Source organism: Eptatretus burgeri, chromosome 10, assembly GCF_056783735.1.
Source record: "Eptatretus burgeri isolate ZD-2024b chromosome 10, Ebu_testis_v1, whole genome shotgun sequence".
NCBI classification, from domain to species: Eukaryota; Metazoa; Chordata; class Myxini; order Myxiniformes; family Myxinidae; genus Eptatretus; species Eptatretus burgeri.
Genome location: NC_140970.1, coordinates 1,987,520 through 2,003,673, shown reverse-complemented (window position 1 = coordinate 2,003,673; position 16,154 = coordinate 1,987,520). Strand labels below are relative to the sequence as shown.

General features: G+C 43.4%; 1 protein-coding gene across 1 annotated transcript in view; it reads left to right on the top strand.

The window, feature by feature from the left end:
* IGBP1 (immunoglobulin binding protein 1) overlaps positions 1-16,154 on the top strand; it is a 36,871-nt gene that overhangs the window by 11,967 nt on the left and 8,750 nt on the right. The window contains exons 3-5 of the mRNA XM_085896815.1: positions 4,947-5,134; positions 14,777-14,981; positions 15,084-15,172. Coding sequence (XP_085752941.1) covers positions 4,947-5,134; positions 14,777-14,981; positions 15,084-15,172 — 482 coding nt within the window. The remainder of the gene's footprint in view (positions 1-4,946; positions 5,135-14,776; positions 14,982-15,083; positions 15,173-16,154) is intronic.

Genomic DNA, 16,154 nt, shown 5'->3' with positions numbered 1-16,154 from the left:
AAATATAAGATATGTTGTAAGTGAGAATTTTTTTTACAAAATTGATGATGCCAAGATACTAATTTGTGTCTCTATTTGCATGCTCAGAATGCCCCAGAATGCACCTATGAGCATCTAAAATTACTAAATTTTCTGGGGGAGAACCCCCAGACCCCCCCCAACGGCGAAAGGGGGGAGACCCCCCCTGCGCCCACTGATCATGGCCGCCGCAGCCCACAAAATTATACATGTCGGCAGTTTTACCCAAGTCATTTTAAAACCTAGGTAAAACCCTGGAATGTAACAAAAACTCGTGTCGGAACTGTTGCACACAGAAAGACATGATGTGGTGGAATTACTCAAACCTCGAATGGTATGTCACTCCAGTAACTCCAGTTACAGTGAGAGTTGAATCGTGTATTCTTGTACACGGGGAGAAACAAATGCACAGAGAAACACAAAGATGAGTCCCTGTGTACCTCCTCCTCTCAGTCTTGTCTTCCAAGTCTGGTTTTGTTTTTGCAAAATTATTTGCATGAAAAGAGGGGGCATGGGTCAGACGAAGAACAGTACCTGTTATTGAAGCTTATTGACATCTTAACAGCTCGTTAAAGGTTTCCCAAGCTGAAAAACATTCCAGTGTCAAGGTAAAAAGGTGGGGTGTTCTGATAATACACAGCTGCATGCAGTATTTTATGACTGAACACAGTATACTACAGGAATAGGGAGGCGTAATCACCAAAGGAACATTGTGAGACAGGACCCATGGTACAACGTTTGACAAGATAGGGATATATATTGGCACGCAACCTCAACTCCCCTGCGCTTTGAAGCTGCGAATTTATCAGCTGAACATCCCAACTTGCTTAGCAAGCTACTGGGCGAGTGGGTTCATAATTTTATTCATCCAAAACCCCACTTACACCCAACATAAGTATTTTGTTAGCGATTAGTTTAAGTTGCAATAAGAGTCCAGAGCTGTATCAATGATGTCCCCATGGACCTCACATGCATGTCCATGGGGCTCACATTTGTAATAAGCTTCAATCAAGTCAATTAATACTCGTACACGGATACATACTCAGAACATGAATGTAATAATCATGTTTCAAATTGGCTTTTAAATCAATCATTGTCTATCATCTATGTTTCACTAATAAATTTATTGTATGGGCTGAAAGCCTTTATTTGCGAAGTTAAATCAATTTTTCGGTTTAACCAAAAAAAACGGTTCTTTCGGTTTAACTAAAAATCGGTTTAACTTTAATCTTTCGGTTTAACTAAAATAACCAAAAACCATAAGAGCTAATATTTTAGAATAAATTTTGCACCACAATGACGGCGTCTTTAGAGTAATCCACTGGCATATCTGTAAATATGTCAGCATCCCGTCCCAGAACAATCATGGAAGATCAAACCAAATCGTATCCTTGAAAATGAACATATAATGCTCACGCATGACAAGATGATCCCATGATCCAGACATGTTACTCAAACACAAAAAAGGAAAAGTCAGCATTGTTGACTGAGGTTTCAGTTCCCAATGTCATTGGACTAAATGCTACAGAAATTTGAAAGTGACCAAATACTACGATCTGAAAAATGAGGTCAAGAGGACTTGGAAATTGAAGAAATCTGAAATTGTACCAGTGATAGTCGGAGCTACAGGAATGATAAAGAAAACCCTCACTGAGTACTTAAAAATTATTCAGGGGAATATCACTACAAATGAGCTACAAGTGGAGGCTGTCAGGTTCAGTAAAGACTCTGAAAGAGCCCTTGGAACGAGACTATGAGAACGAAGTTTCACAGTTTGGTTCAGGAATCAAAATCCTTCACCAAAAAGGTGGTGGTTTTGAGTTCCTCTTAACTCCTGAAACCCGCAAATGGAGATAACAACCAATGTGAAAAGCACATTATTTACAGGTCTTTATTCATAGAAACAAGCAATCATTAAAGTGATATGAGTATTTCCAGGCAAAAGGCACAAAAGAGCAGACTTAACCCTAACACATATTCTTATAAAATCTTATTTACACAAAAGATTGCCATCATTCAATCTGGGGAGAAGAAGAAGACAAGAAGATTTGAGAGATGGGATCCGCAGCCAAGTCTCAGGGCATCCAGACCCAGTGGGCAAGTCCTCTTCGGTGTGCAAGATGTGCAAATGATGAGCAGCTCCATTTCTGCTGTGCCGACGGGACCAGCAGCTCCAGACGAACCAAGTCGTGTCGTGATCCGTCTCCTTGCTCTCCTCTGCACTATGACCTCCTCTCTTCTCTCCTCTGCAGTCTGTGTACTCTTCTGTTCCTTGCCAAACAAGCTTTTAGGACAAAGACAATGATCAACTCTGAGCTCCCTTCCCCTCACAGGACATGGTTTTCTCCTGTCTCTCTAGTGCGAGCCTTTTTTTCTCATTGGTGCTCATCAGATGTGGGTGGGTCCACTATCCAGCTTGTGGAAAATTCTGCTGTCTTTGAGGGAGCTTTCAACGCAGCCCCCTCCCCACCTTTCACGCACCCAAGGCAGCAATGAGGGCACCCACTCCCTCCCGGCCCGCAAACGTTCAATCTACAGTGCGCACTGTATTGTGCATGTTACACACCGCACTCCACTGCACATGGGAAAAGTGCCAGACCCCACTTCGTACCCAAGGAGCCTTGTTCTGCACGACGAGCGTGGATGTGCAGGGAAGGAAGAATGAAGGAAGAATGCGGGAAAGTAATTTGGTGCAGGTCTGGAGGACCAACTGTTTACGGTGAGCGATGGGTGGTTGGTGGAAAATAATAAAAGAATGAGTCGAGTTGAAAGGTAAGGAAAACAGATGCACCAAAGTTGAAAATAAACCGGCAGGTTGAAAGAAAGACTGATGATATGAAATGGGGATTGTTGAATTGAGGTTTGGTGAAGGGGAATATTGGTGGACTGAGAAAGACAGCAGGTGGGATTGTTGGAACGGACCAAGGGGGCATTTAAAGGAGTGGGGGAGAGGGGGGCAGGGGACATCCTCAACGCATGCTCACCGAACAACCACTTGACATGGGGCAAAGGTCTACCAACACAGACTATTGAAATAACTCATCCTCGGGTCTCCTCCGTGTCCATGTATGCTCGCTCTTTCCCCGGGGTACATTTCCAAAACCATCACATTATGTTATGTTATGATACCTTTGCTGACCTGCGTAGTGAGAAGCACAAAAAAGGAAGAGATTCTGAAAACTACATGCTTCATTTGTGCTACGGCACTCCTCCCCATGACTTCTTCTTCTTCTTCTTCTTCTTCTTCTGGCAGTTAATTATGATGATGGCAGTATTGTCCTATATTACATGTTGTCATATCTCACTGGTAGTGTTTCGTTCTACCTTCCATCACATTGCTCTTACTATATGAGCTGAAGCTTTGTATAGAAAATAAAAAGGCAATTATGTGTATAATTGCAATCCTTTGTGTGAGCTTTGGCTCTTGGGAATGTGCCTTGTTGTTGGTACCATAGACTTGTGAACTATTTGTAAACAGCCATTTTTTTACCTTCACATACTGTAGATCAAGATCATGGAAGAGACCAACCTGTTTGAGGGATAACTAATTGTGAAATGAAGTCACAAAAGGTGAAGAAAGATAAACCAAAACTGACAAGCTGCAATTGATTGCATCCTGTTGCTTTTGGGGATGAGAATCCAGATAACAAAAGCCCTTGATGCTGCCAGTGGGGTCAACTACGTGTCTGTGTGCGCGTATGCGTGTGTGCGTGTGTGTCATGTAGCATGAAGTTTCTTTTTATGCCTCTGCTGACTGTCACTGGGAGGCATTATATTTTCGTGTTGTCCGTCTGACTATCCGTGCTTCCGTGATAAGTTTTCATTTCCGCAATATCTTAAATGTCCACAGAATCATAAAAATAAATAACTTTTTAAAATGTTTATATAGATTTTTTTAAGTAATAAAGAACTGAACGTGGTTATTAATTCTAATAATTTTTTCAGGTGTTAGTTTTTTAAAAAGGCAACCCCCGTGGGTACCGCTTCTAAAAATATCCAGAAAACTTTCATGCCATAATGAAGGGAAAAATTATCAGCGTGCAATGGATAATGGGTGCAGAACTCGCTTTGGACTCATCAGAAAGTGAATTTGATGAATCATTTTCTGATCAGAATCCCCGTATTATGACGATTGTCAAAATCATTATGCAGAAGGTGCTGTAAGACTGTGAACGTATGAACCCGAGGTCGAGATGACGTGGGTTACGTGATGTATGATCACCGTTTTTTTTGGGGGGGGGGGACGGGGCCAATCGAGCATAAAAGTACACCAGAAAACATTGAAATCTTCATTTCAAGATATTTATTCAAGAAAAGTACGATTAAGTGTTAAGTGAAGCGATATCTATTCATTTAACCAAACATGATATTTTTTTGATTCTGTGGACTTAAGAGTGGCTGAAGGGATTAAAGTCAAACTTGGTACAAGTATGTATAATGATGCAAAGATGAACTGATTAGATTATGGGGTCAATAGGTCAAAGGTCAAATGTCAGAGGTCCGTTCGATAAAAATTCTGTTTCTTTGCTAACTCGTGAACCAGTGATGGGATTTTGACCAAACTTGGTATAAGTATACGTATATTACGATTCAAAGATGAACTGATTAGATTTCGGCATCAAACAGTCAAAGGTCAGAAGTCATGTCAGGTAAAAATGTGATGCTGGAGAACAGTTGAAGGGATTTAAATCAAACTTGGTACAATTATAATAATGTGGGTGGAGGCATATCCGTCAATTTCATGACCTCAAAGAGTGTTCTAGTTTCTTGTATTGATAAATAATGGAAGGCTGATGGTGTATCAGAGAAATTGTTTCGAAAGATTCGTGTAATATTTGTCAATTTTTTTTTTTCATGAGCTAGATGTATGTGAGAAGTAAATAACTTGTTTCTACCTTTCTCTATCTAATACTTCCCCCATTTTATAGGTGCTCAGAAGCCAGCATCTCTACAAGAGTTTCCTCAGGCATTGCTGTAACTATGGGTTGTGGCAAGGTGAGTGTGAGGACGACGAAAGGGGGAGAGACAGGAAGAGTGAAAGAAAGGAAAGTGGTCGCGATCGAGGACCTGCATGTTTGGAGCAACTTGGTGCGAGGCGGCAAGCAAAGATTCAGAGGTCTGGTGCGTTAAATTATTTTGTTTTATTGTTGTACTTTTCTCAAAAATTTAGGGAAAAGCCTTTAAACTGGGAAATAAACTTTAGATTCAAAGTTCAGCAATCTGTTCGTCTCTGCCTTTTACTTCCTCCAGCCCAGTGGTGGGCAAACTAAGCTAATCAGAGCACTACGGCCTTCAAACAACTCGAAAGGCCACAAGACCCCCTTTACCTCAATTACAAGCAAAAAAAATCATATTTTAATGAAAAAAAACAAACTATATATAGTCCACAAATTGTGAGAGCAGGCTGTTTGTATCGACTGGCATTCAGTTTGGCTCAAGCAATTGATCTTTCATAAATCGGAGGGGTTGTGTGTCGGATACATGGGTAATATGGTCAATGGCATGGCATATCCAAGCTTGTATTGGGGACAGTGCTGGTTCCATGCATTATCAAAGCCATTTCTGTCAGAGTAAAACCTGGCTGTGATCACTTGTAGATTGGTGTCGATGCCAATTTGCACACTCATTTTGAGCAATCGTGTCGTTTTCACTTAACAGCTTAATTTTGGCTTCCTTTGAGGTCACGCTTTGTCAAGGAATGTGCAGATCAATGTGCTGGTCCTCTTCAACCAGGATGTAAACAGATTTGAATGCACCATAATCATCGTGCAAGCTTAAGCTTTGTTCCTTCACTTTAGTGAGGAGTGTATGATGGGTGTGAATTATCTCGAGATATTATCAGTGATTCAAGATAAAAATGGTTTGATAGAAAAAGGAGATGTTGGTGGTTTGTTTCCTTTGATTCCGTTGCGAGAGAGTTAAAGGATGTGTATAAACCCGATTAAAAAAAAAAAAAAATAAAATGGATGCTGTCGTAGATGGAGCAGGTTGATTATTTATATATATATATATATATATATATATATATATATATATATATATATATATATATATTGTTACGGCTGTGGAAATTCACAGGTCAGGTATGGGAGCATGTGCCAGAACAGCGCGTCGCTGCGTCCACTTTCCGCCGGTACTCCAGGGGCCTCCGTCTGGCCATCCCCCAGGCAGATGCCAAGCCCATCCCCATCTCCTTGAGATGATGGTCAACCTGCTGCAACCACGAGGCACGTGGTCGGCCCACTGGCCTCCTCCACTCATGAGACTCCCTCGCTGAGAGAATCTGGTGAGCAGGATCAGCGTCAGGAAAACGAGCCACATGTCCATACAGCCGCAACTGACGCTCACGGACCATGCAGGTAACAAATGTCATCCGAATCTCTCTCAGCAACCGCTCGTTGGACACAAAATCCGACCAGCGATAGCCAAGGATTCTCCGAAGAGACCTGGTACCAAAGGAATTAAGTCTCCGTCTCAGATCCTTGGTCAGAGTCCAAGTCTCGCATCCATAGAGCAAGACTGGAAGTACCAAGGACCTGAAGACTCGAACTTTCGTCCTCCCGCACAGGTACCGGCAGCGCCATACCCCATGATCCAGTGAATCCATGACTCCCCAGGCCCGACCCAGACGTCTATTGACCTCTGACTCGCAGCCAGAAGAGACATAAATATCACTGCCAAGGTAAGTGAATCTCTCCACGACCTCAACATCCTCACCACAAACAGACACAGACTGGACAGCAGCATCCAAGATGTCACCGAAAGCCTGGATCTTAGTTTTGACCTAAGAAACCCGTAATCCCAGTGGCTACGACTCCTCATTCAGCACCTCGAGGGCCCCCAAAAGGATGTCTAAAGTCTCCGCAAAGATGACTGCATCATCTGCAAAATCAAGGTCCGAGATCTTGACATTCCCAAACGATGCACCGCAACTTGATCTCTCCGACATCCTCCCTAAAATCCAGTCCATACAAGTGCTGAAAAGTGTGGGGGCCAGAGGTTAAAGGTGAAAAAAGGTGGGGGCCTGATTTTGGGGGAATAATTCCCTGGCCCCGAGCCAAAACTAACTTTCCTCGTCCCCCGCACGGCACGGGGAGGGGGGAACAAGAGGGCACGGCCCTTTTTGGGAAGCTTCCAGAAGGGAGGTGGAGCCAGAAACGGGGCGGGGCGCGGGGCGGAGCGAAGGGCGGATCCCGACCCTACAAAAGGCGTGGGTGTGGAGAGTCCTTGCTCTTGGTTCGTTCGGTCGATTGTCGAGAGTTGTGGTCGTGAAGGTCGACGAGAACGCCGTTCCCTTGTCCTTGTTCCCTTGTCCCTAAAGGGGAATTGTGGAGAGTTGTGGTGATTGTTCCTGGTCGGAGTTTCTGTTCGTTCGTCCCCGTCGGGCGGACGACACGTGCAGGCGTGAGGCACGAGCCCAGTGGACCACGCCGGAGGGACTCAGAGTTATGGTCGCCAAGGGCTGGACGACGCGCCAAGGGAAGTCACGACTTCCTTTTCTTTTGGGGTTTTGTGTAAATGTCTGTGGGTGGCGCCAGTCTTGAAAAGTAGAACTGTCTTCAGTGTTGCCGTGTAAATCGTATTCGGTTGTAGATCTGCTTGCTTTTATTGTGTTTTCTTGCTTGACTCTAATATACGTGCCTTCCGTGCTTCCTAATAAATGTGCTGGTCCAATTGTTCCCCGTTTCGCTGCATCCTTTCCTTTGTTTGAATCTCCATCTTGCATCACGTAAGGGATTAATAGTGGGTTTTAAAACACCCGGAAACTAATCTGAACCGTCAAGGTCGACGATAACTCCGCTCGGTTATCCCTGGAGTACGGAACGAGCCGCTTAAGCGGTTCGTGTCCGAAGTCGACCTGTGGCGTGGTACAACTCCTCGGTACGCTATCTGCGCGGGTACTTAGGTAAATCGACCATTCGGCGATCGGACCCTATTTCGCGCAGGTAGAATGCGGACCGAGTTGTGGTGAGGTTAAACCCCCAGCCGTGACTGGCTCCTGGCGGTAGTTCCCGGAGGGTCACGACTGAATTTTCCGTTCCGGTGGGCGACGCGGTCGCCATTCGAGTCAAGCGGCCGATCGCACGCCGGACGGGCCAGAATTCGCAACAATATTTTCCTCGCATGTTTGATGAACCCTCTTTATAGCAAAGGGACAAAATGAAAGTAAAATCCTCAGCTGATTTATTGAAAACTTGCTTTGAGTGAAACTTTTACAGAGGCATATCCTTTTAATAACCGGACGAATATGATGATGTTCTATTTTTATTTTTTTGAGGGTGGTTCAAGGTTGATGTGGACTTTTTATTGCATACGTATCGAATTATTGCTGAACGGCGTACTTTTATATTTTACAGCGTTCGTATGGAATTGTTTTTGCTGCTACTTGGTTCATACCCATTTAGCTTCTTCCATTTAAAAAAAAATTTTTTGTCTGTTTTCTGGCTAATAATGGAACGAAAATAATAAATAAACAAACAAATACACACATACACATAATGGTTTGAGCTTTGAGTGTACGTTCTTACCGTTACACCATTGAGACTGAGCGTTACTGCATAACGCTTGCAGTGACTCTCTGCACATGTGTGCTTAACTTCGTTATCGGTGGCATGGTGGAGATTCCGAGAGTGATCTTATTTGCATATCAGCATTTTGAAGGTGCATTGGATAAAATGAGTGTTGTATGTCAAACCTGTGGTATAAAAATTTAAGATGGCCCATCGCCAACACCAATTTTGATTTGTCACCCAAAAACTCACCTGCAGAAGTAAGTTTTGTTTTTAATAAGATATTACAACACGTTTTGTTTCTAAATTTCTAACATTTGCACTGCACTATCACTGATTAACACAGTAATACTGAAGCTGTACTTATGCTGGTTGAGTGTGGGATATAGGACAAGCCGACTTGGTGAGAGAATGTTATCAAATCTCATATTTCTTAACCCTTTGAACCTTGGTGGACTTTTTACCAACTGCTATTCAAACCTCCACATAGGTTCAGAGGGTTAAATGCAATTGCTCAGTTTAACTTGTGTGTTATACGGCTCAGAGTGGAACACACACACACACACACACACACACACACCCTGACACGCATGGTCATGGACAAACAGACGAATAACACAGCCACTGAGATTTGGGGAAGCAACAACACTTGCATGTCAGTGACTTCACAACAATGTTGTCGCTTCTTTCATCGCATGACAGCAGGCCCCCCTCCAAGGGGCTATCCATAGATGCTATCCTATGGGGATTGTCTGCTGTGCTCTCTCCTTTGAAATGCTGGACGTCAAGCAACTGAGCAGGAAAGCACAATTTATTTTTTGTCTTTCGTATGATTTGGCCAGGGTTTGAATCGCTGACCTTCCATTATTCGGAGCGGAATCGCCAACATTCATGACACACAAACGATTGAGTATGGTCACAGAGTTTAGTTACTAATTTCACCATTTTGGTCAACAAATCTAAGCATTACACCACCAAGTCTGGTGAGCAAGTTTGAACTAAAGTAATTAAACTGTCATTTTAATTTTTTCCAAGTCATTCCTTTTACAGAGTACGCACCCCCCCAAAAAATCATCAAGCTCATATAAACAACCAGCTCATGACTCATTTAAACCGTTTGAGTGTTAAAGGCTAACACTTTACCAAGGTCTATGATGATGACATTATGACGTGACACTTGATTTGAGACTTGCCCTCCGACTTCAGACTTACTTAAGACTTTGCTCAGGTGACTTGTTGACATCTCTGCTATGGAGTACTTATCTCCTCTAACACCTGCTGACCTCCTGCCCCCTCCTCCACCCACATTTTCACACCTGTAATTTGTGGATGCTGTGGAATCCAAATCTGTTGTAATCATTAGCTTTTTCCACAAAGAAGCAGAAACAAAGTGCCTGCTGTTCCCTCATGGAAGAGGAGGTCGTTGGCCTCTCTTGTACCACCTCTCCCCAGGCCCTGCTTCTGCTCTTCTCCTTCCAGGATTGGACATTCTTTCAACTCCCTCGTGTATTCCCCCAACTCCTTTGGTCTTTTTTGTCCCGTTTGTGTAACCTTCCTCAATCTGTTCAACCTGACTCTTCCCTCCAGGCTTCAAATTGGCAGAACACCACCTGAGATAATTTCTCCATCCCTGCTGGTTTTATTTTTCCCACTCCCCATTAACTCACCCCTTCCCCTCTACAGATATTCTGGTTGCCATATGTCCTTATCCCACATGTCAGCATTAGTTGGTGAACATTAAAGTTCCTATTGTGTCCCTTGCCGAAGAGTAGGTGAGCTTTCGCCAGCGGCTTGATATCTTGGTCGATTGACACATTCCTGCCCTGACTTCCTGTGTCAGAGTGGTGACCCAACGAGGATTGTAACCCGATGCATCGAAACTGCTTCAGTGGAACTGACGCTCTCTGTAGAGCATGGTTCGTGATTTTAAGGATGTGAAATGTGCATGGAATTCTGCCCTTTTCAAAATACCTTTCTTTGTAATAAATAAATTGATCATTTCTATTTTTTTTCACATTTATAGATTTTAAATACACCCAACAGACCTTTTGCATAAACTCTATAAGTGCTAATTCGCGTTTGAGTGATTTACTTTTTCATCGCAACACCTACAGTCCGCATTTATGTGGTTGGCATGGAAAATACTGTTATGTTTGTGGTCTTAGTCGCAAATTGTGTACGTTTCTGAGGAGAGAAGAGGAGCTTGTCTCAGCAATAACTTGGCGTGATCCCGTTGTGTGTTTGAGGAGGAAGGCAGGCCATTGTGGTTAGCAGACCTGGTGTAAAGGCGATGATTGATGCAGAATCTGCGGTCGGGACACAAACAGGAGCGTGAAAGGAGGTTCTGGGAGGAACGCGATTGTGACAGAGGTTCTGCCTGGTCGCCCTCGACACGACGGACAAGGCAGCGCAAATCCTGTTGTTTGTGTGAATTTGCACGCGTGATGGGGCAAGACGTGAGCCATTGACTGTTCGGCTGGGTCGTGTGAGACCGTGCCTGGGAACTCAGTGTTGTGCCATCGGAGGAGAAGGCAGCGTCATTTTGCAGAGGAGTGGCGTCGGCAAGTGCAGTCGTGAAAAGAATCTGCATGGCGTTTTCTGAGCCGTGGTGTTGAATATCACTGCCCGAATTACCTCATGCACGTTTCCCGCCCAGAGAGCGGCTTGGCGTCATTTTGCGGGTTTCCCACGCAGGAAGACGTGGGTTTGATCGTCAAGCTCTAAAAGATCACTTCTGGACCTGAAGCTAAATGCCAGAATAAAGGAGGGATTTTTCTTTTGTTTTATCATTTCTCCTTGTCTGTTTTTGTAACTGTGTGTGGAGGCACCTCGAATATGAATTTAGGTTGCCTCACGTTTCATTATTTCCTTGATAAATATTTGATTTTACTTTCATTAAACTCCTAATTATTAAGATTGTTTGTGTCTGTCTATTCATTGTGGGTTCGAGTATAAACACTCGTCCTCCGTCCTAGTGAACGCGTTTGGTATGTGCCTTTGCCGCTCTCCCGTCCCGCGCGCGCCATAATCTCAAAGGATCACGTGTACGCGATTACCATCTCGGCAGAATAGTCATTTTCATGCAAATAATTATGCGAAACGATTGAGAATGCCAGTTGCAACAATGAGCATTCTCAATCGTTTGATTCTGAATCGTTGTCAATGGTAATTTTTTCACCCTCAATGTCTCGGGTGTACCAAGTTTAGACACCTTGTTAGGTTCGCCGACGCAAAGCAACAACATCGTCGGGGAAGAACCTTGTTTTGTTGGAAACTGCCTCGCAGTAAGCGACTGTCGAAGACACTTTCGTTTAACATAATAGCAATGAAGAAGAAATGCAGGGAGAGGATGAGAATGGTGAAAGCTCAGCACTGCTGATAATTGGCACTAGTGCTGGTCCGTCACGGCACCGGTGTGCTGGGAGAAAGAAGCGGCTGTGGGTAAAACACTGTGGAGAGAAGGCTGGCTCGGGGAATGTTCAACAATTTGCTCGTGGAACTTTTTCTCGCTCTCGCTCACTCTTTCACACACACTTAGGTATGTGTCAATATAATCCAAAGGCAGGGAGTTTGTAATTTAATGTTTTTACAACACAATGTAGCTGGAATGGCACTATTTTATTGTTTCTTAAGGATTGTTGAATATAGGAAATATAGGGTAGGTTCAAGCTACCATATTGAACTTTCATAATGCCTTTTTGACCTTCGAAGTTCTCAAAAGCTACAACTATTAACAAACATGTTGCAGAAAATATGAATCTGTCATTGATGCTATGGCTGGAAGATACTGAAAGTTGAAGTTTAATTGGTCAATGCATTTCACCACGTCGGGGATTGTCGGAGACTGCTGCACACGACACAGTGATGCATGATTGGCACAAATAAGTTGAACATCTTCAACTTTTACGATTATCGCTGACGTGCCTAAAAAAAACTAGTTGACAAGGATCGTCAACCACCGCACATTCCACGATGATCAAAAACTGTGCCGACTAAGCGAACAGAGTTAGCTAACTAACCAACAATGTTGTTGCATTGTGTCAGCTAGTGTGTCTAAATTTGATGCACTTTTATAGCTGACCAACATTTACTCAGATCTTGATACTGTATTTCATGTTGCCATTATGCACCAAGTCTATACATGTGGTGTTTTATCCTAGCGGATCAACAGCGACCATGGCAGCATAAATAGTGGCCAAGACCCAATGTCACCATACTATGCCTCGCCCTCGCTCCCACACACCACCACCTCATTTTATTTTTCAAGCGTTTTATTGTTACTGCACTTAACTGTTTTTTTTTGTATACAGAGTCGAGGCTCATGGAAGAGCTCGTACACTGAACGGATGAGGACGTAACAGATAAAAATGGGATGCAAAGGAAGTAGTCGAGAGAGTGGGGGGAAACACCAACAGCAGAATTATAGGCCAAGATTGAGGGAGACTTGGACAAACTATGGGTGTGGGGAGGAATGGGGAGCAGGAGAGGTTACATAGGGTGGACAAGATGGATATAGAATGAAACTCCAAGGAGGGAAAACTGGAAATTTGGAAGGAGGAAGATTTGGGGTGGGGGTTAAAAAGGGTAGAAAATATCGTGGTTTTGGATTGGGGATGATCTGAGTTATGGTGGTGAATAGCTGTGTTGAAGACCTGGAGTGATAAATGAGATTGAACAGGATGTGGAAGTTGGTTCCACAGGTGAGAAAAAAAGAATAACAAATGAGTGGAGGTGAGCAGTGATCCTGGATTTAGGTAGTTTTACCAAAAGGGGGTTCATGGTGGAGTGTGTGAATCCTGCAGAAATCTGGGGGTTTCTGCATGGAAAGTGCAGAGGGTGCAAGACCAGAAAGGAGGCAATAGAAAACAGAGAGACCACCAACCTGTCTGTGACTGCGAAGTGAATAGGCCCATAGACTCAGCAACATCGTGGGAGATTCCAATAATCTTCAAGGCTTTGGTTTCCACAGCATCAGGCTTGGCAAGATGTGAGGCAGGGGAGCCAGCCCAGACGGGAGAGCAGTATGTACTACTTGTCGTGAGATAGGAGTTCAGGTGTGCCAAGGAAGGACTTTGTACAAAGGAGGATGCCCAATCGGTGTCTGACTTTGCAGGTCAACTTTGAAATGTGGTTTACTCAAGAAAGATCATGGCTGAGAGTAAGACCCATGAGTTTGAATGACCGAACCTCCTCAAGGGGATTAAGAAAGTAGATGGGGGTGGGGGGGGGGGGTTACCAGATGGTCCTTTTGGAGAGAGATAGTGAGTGTAAGATTTGTCAAGATTGAAAGACATATTCCAAGAGTTTGACCAGCTTGTGATTGTTTTGTTCAAGGTCTGAAATAATGGAAGAGGCTACAGCCTACCTGTCTGAAGGATGAAGATATCACGTCAGTGGATGGAGTCAGCAAAAAAAAAAAAAACTGTGCAGTATTGTATGATGCTCTCTCAGGGTGTGTCTTTGTTGTGACTGCAGTAATTGTGACCACTAATCCTTCTAACCAATTTCAGGGTGAGTTCAAAATCATCCCTCATACCATCCAAACTTATAACCTTGCAATTTTCATCTTTTTGGATCACTCAAAGAACATCTGGGTGGCATTAGGCTTACGAAAGCTGAAGACCCCAAAGTATGTGCCCCAAATTAGCTGTGTACCCATTCTTCACTGATGGCATCGAGGCACATTCGTGTCAATGGGCCAAGTGTATACCTTGTGCAAGTGTGTGCATATCTCCATTGGAACGTGTTCTGTGGACCAACTGCAATACATTTGATTTTCTGGAATTGCAACATCCATTTGCAGGTTTAGCTGACATATTGGTGGCATTCCATTGGAAGTAAGATAAATCTTAAGTAGCAGGGGAATACCTTCAGAGATGGGTTAAGTTTCATTCACCCCGAAGTGATATTTATTTTTCTGTTATGATACATCCATGTCAATCTTGAACTACCGTCGCACATAAACCAGTCATCGAAGTTTTATCATTATGGCAAGTTGTCATATGCCCTATGCCCTTTCTCATGTCACATTGCTAAAGATAAAAGTTTTTTGTTGACTATTGGTGTGACATGAACTAAATTGCAAAAGGAAACATCTGTTACACCTTAAGCCACTTGAAATGCAAGGACATGCACTCAATCATGCAAGGACTCAAATCATTCAAATTAAGACATACCAGCTGGATGTGAAAAGAGGATGAGGTTTTGTCATCCTGTGCAGCCATTAAATGATTGTTTTCCATAAACAGATACCAAAGACGCCGGGAGATGGACACACGAGAGAAAGCATTGTGGGCAACTCGAGCAAAGGAAGGGGATGGAGCGGATGAAGAGCAACGACGGCAGCTTTACCTTACTTCAATCAACCGATGGTTGTTCGTCGCTTGTGACGAGTTGGAGAGCCTGTCTGAAGAAGTCCGAATTTTGCAACATCAGCAGAGTCTCAAAGAACATGTGAGTGGGTTTTGTTGGCACTTTATTGACAATCAATGCAACGTTGTCGAAATTACACTTTTGATATCTTTATGCCTTTTAAATGGTACAATTTTTCTGCAGGTGGGCGTGAATGGTGCTCGCCCAGCACCAGAGCCTCAGAGGGTTCCAGTGAAGCCATTCGTGATTTCCAAACATGTTGCACAAAATCGGTGGGTTATTATTTGTTTTATCTCCCCTATTCCTTCATTTGTTTCATTCTTTCTTTTCTTTTTCATTACTAGTGCGTGCCTGTATGTACGTGGGGGAAAAAAAAAAAAACTCAAACCGCGTGCCAGAAACAACAACCAAACAGGCCGTTCCTTCACTCTCATGTGCTGGTACGTGCGTGGCCGTATGTGCAAAAACAAACAAACTTTCAAACAACCACACAGTCCATTCCTTCGCTCTCGTAAACGACGACTGGATTGGGGTATTGTGTTTTATCGAGAAAATCGAGAAAGTACAGAAATAGAGAAAGAATACAGTAAGTCGTCACTATCCGGAAATTAAGTCCTCACTGTCCGGAAGTTCACATATCGCAGTTACGATTATTCGCAATTTAGTTTTAATGACCAATTATTCAATTAGCGCCAACGTATTTTGCCTTTTCGCAATGTCATCACAAGGAAAAACACTAAGAGAAAAAAAATTTCAAACCGCATGCCAGAAACAACAACCATACAGGCCGTTCCTTCGCTCTTGTAAACGATGACTGGATTGGGGCATTGTATTGGGTAGTCGATCTAGTCTACCCTTGTTATCAGTATTTCCGTCGATAAGTTTGTCTCTGTCTGTATGTATGTCTGTTCGGTCCAGTGCTCCGTTAATACAATGGCTATTTCGATGAAACTTGGTTGGTAGGTTCATAGCATGACCTAGTTGTGTGCAAATGAGAACAGTTGCTATGGACCCATCCGTTGGAACGGACCTTTGAAATTTTCAAAAAAATCGGGCCACGAGCAACTGTGGGCAGTACATTCAGCCATATTGTCAAAAATTTCCAGCCGGATCCTATGAAAACTGTTGGAGAAGATAGACTTTGAATGAACCCTGGTCGAAAACAATAAAAAAACGAAGTTCGTTATATCTCAGAGACTGAGTCAGATATACATGAAACTGGTATGGTAGGTTCATGGTATGTCCTAGTTATGT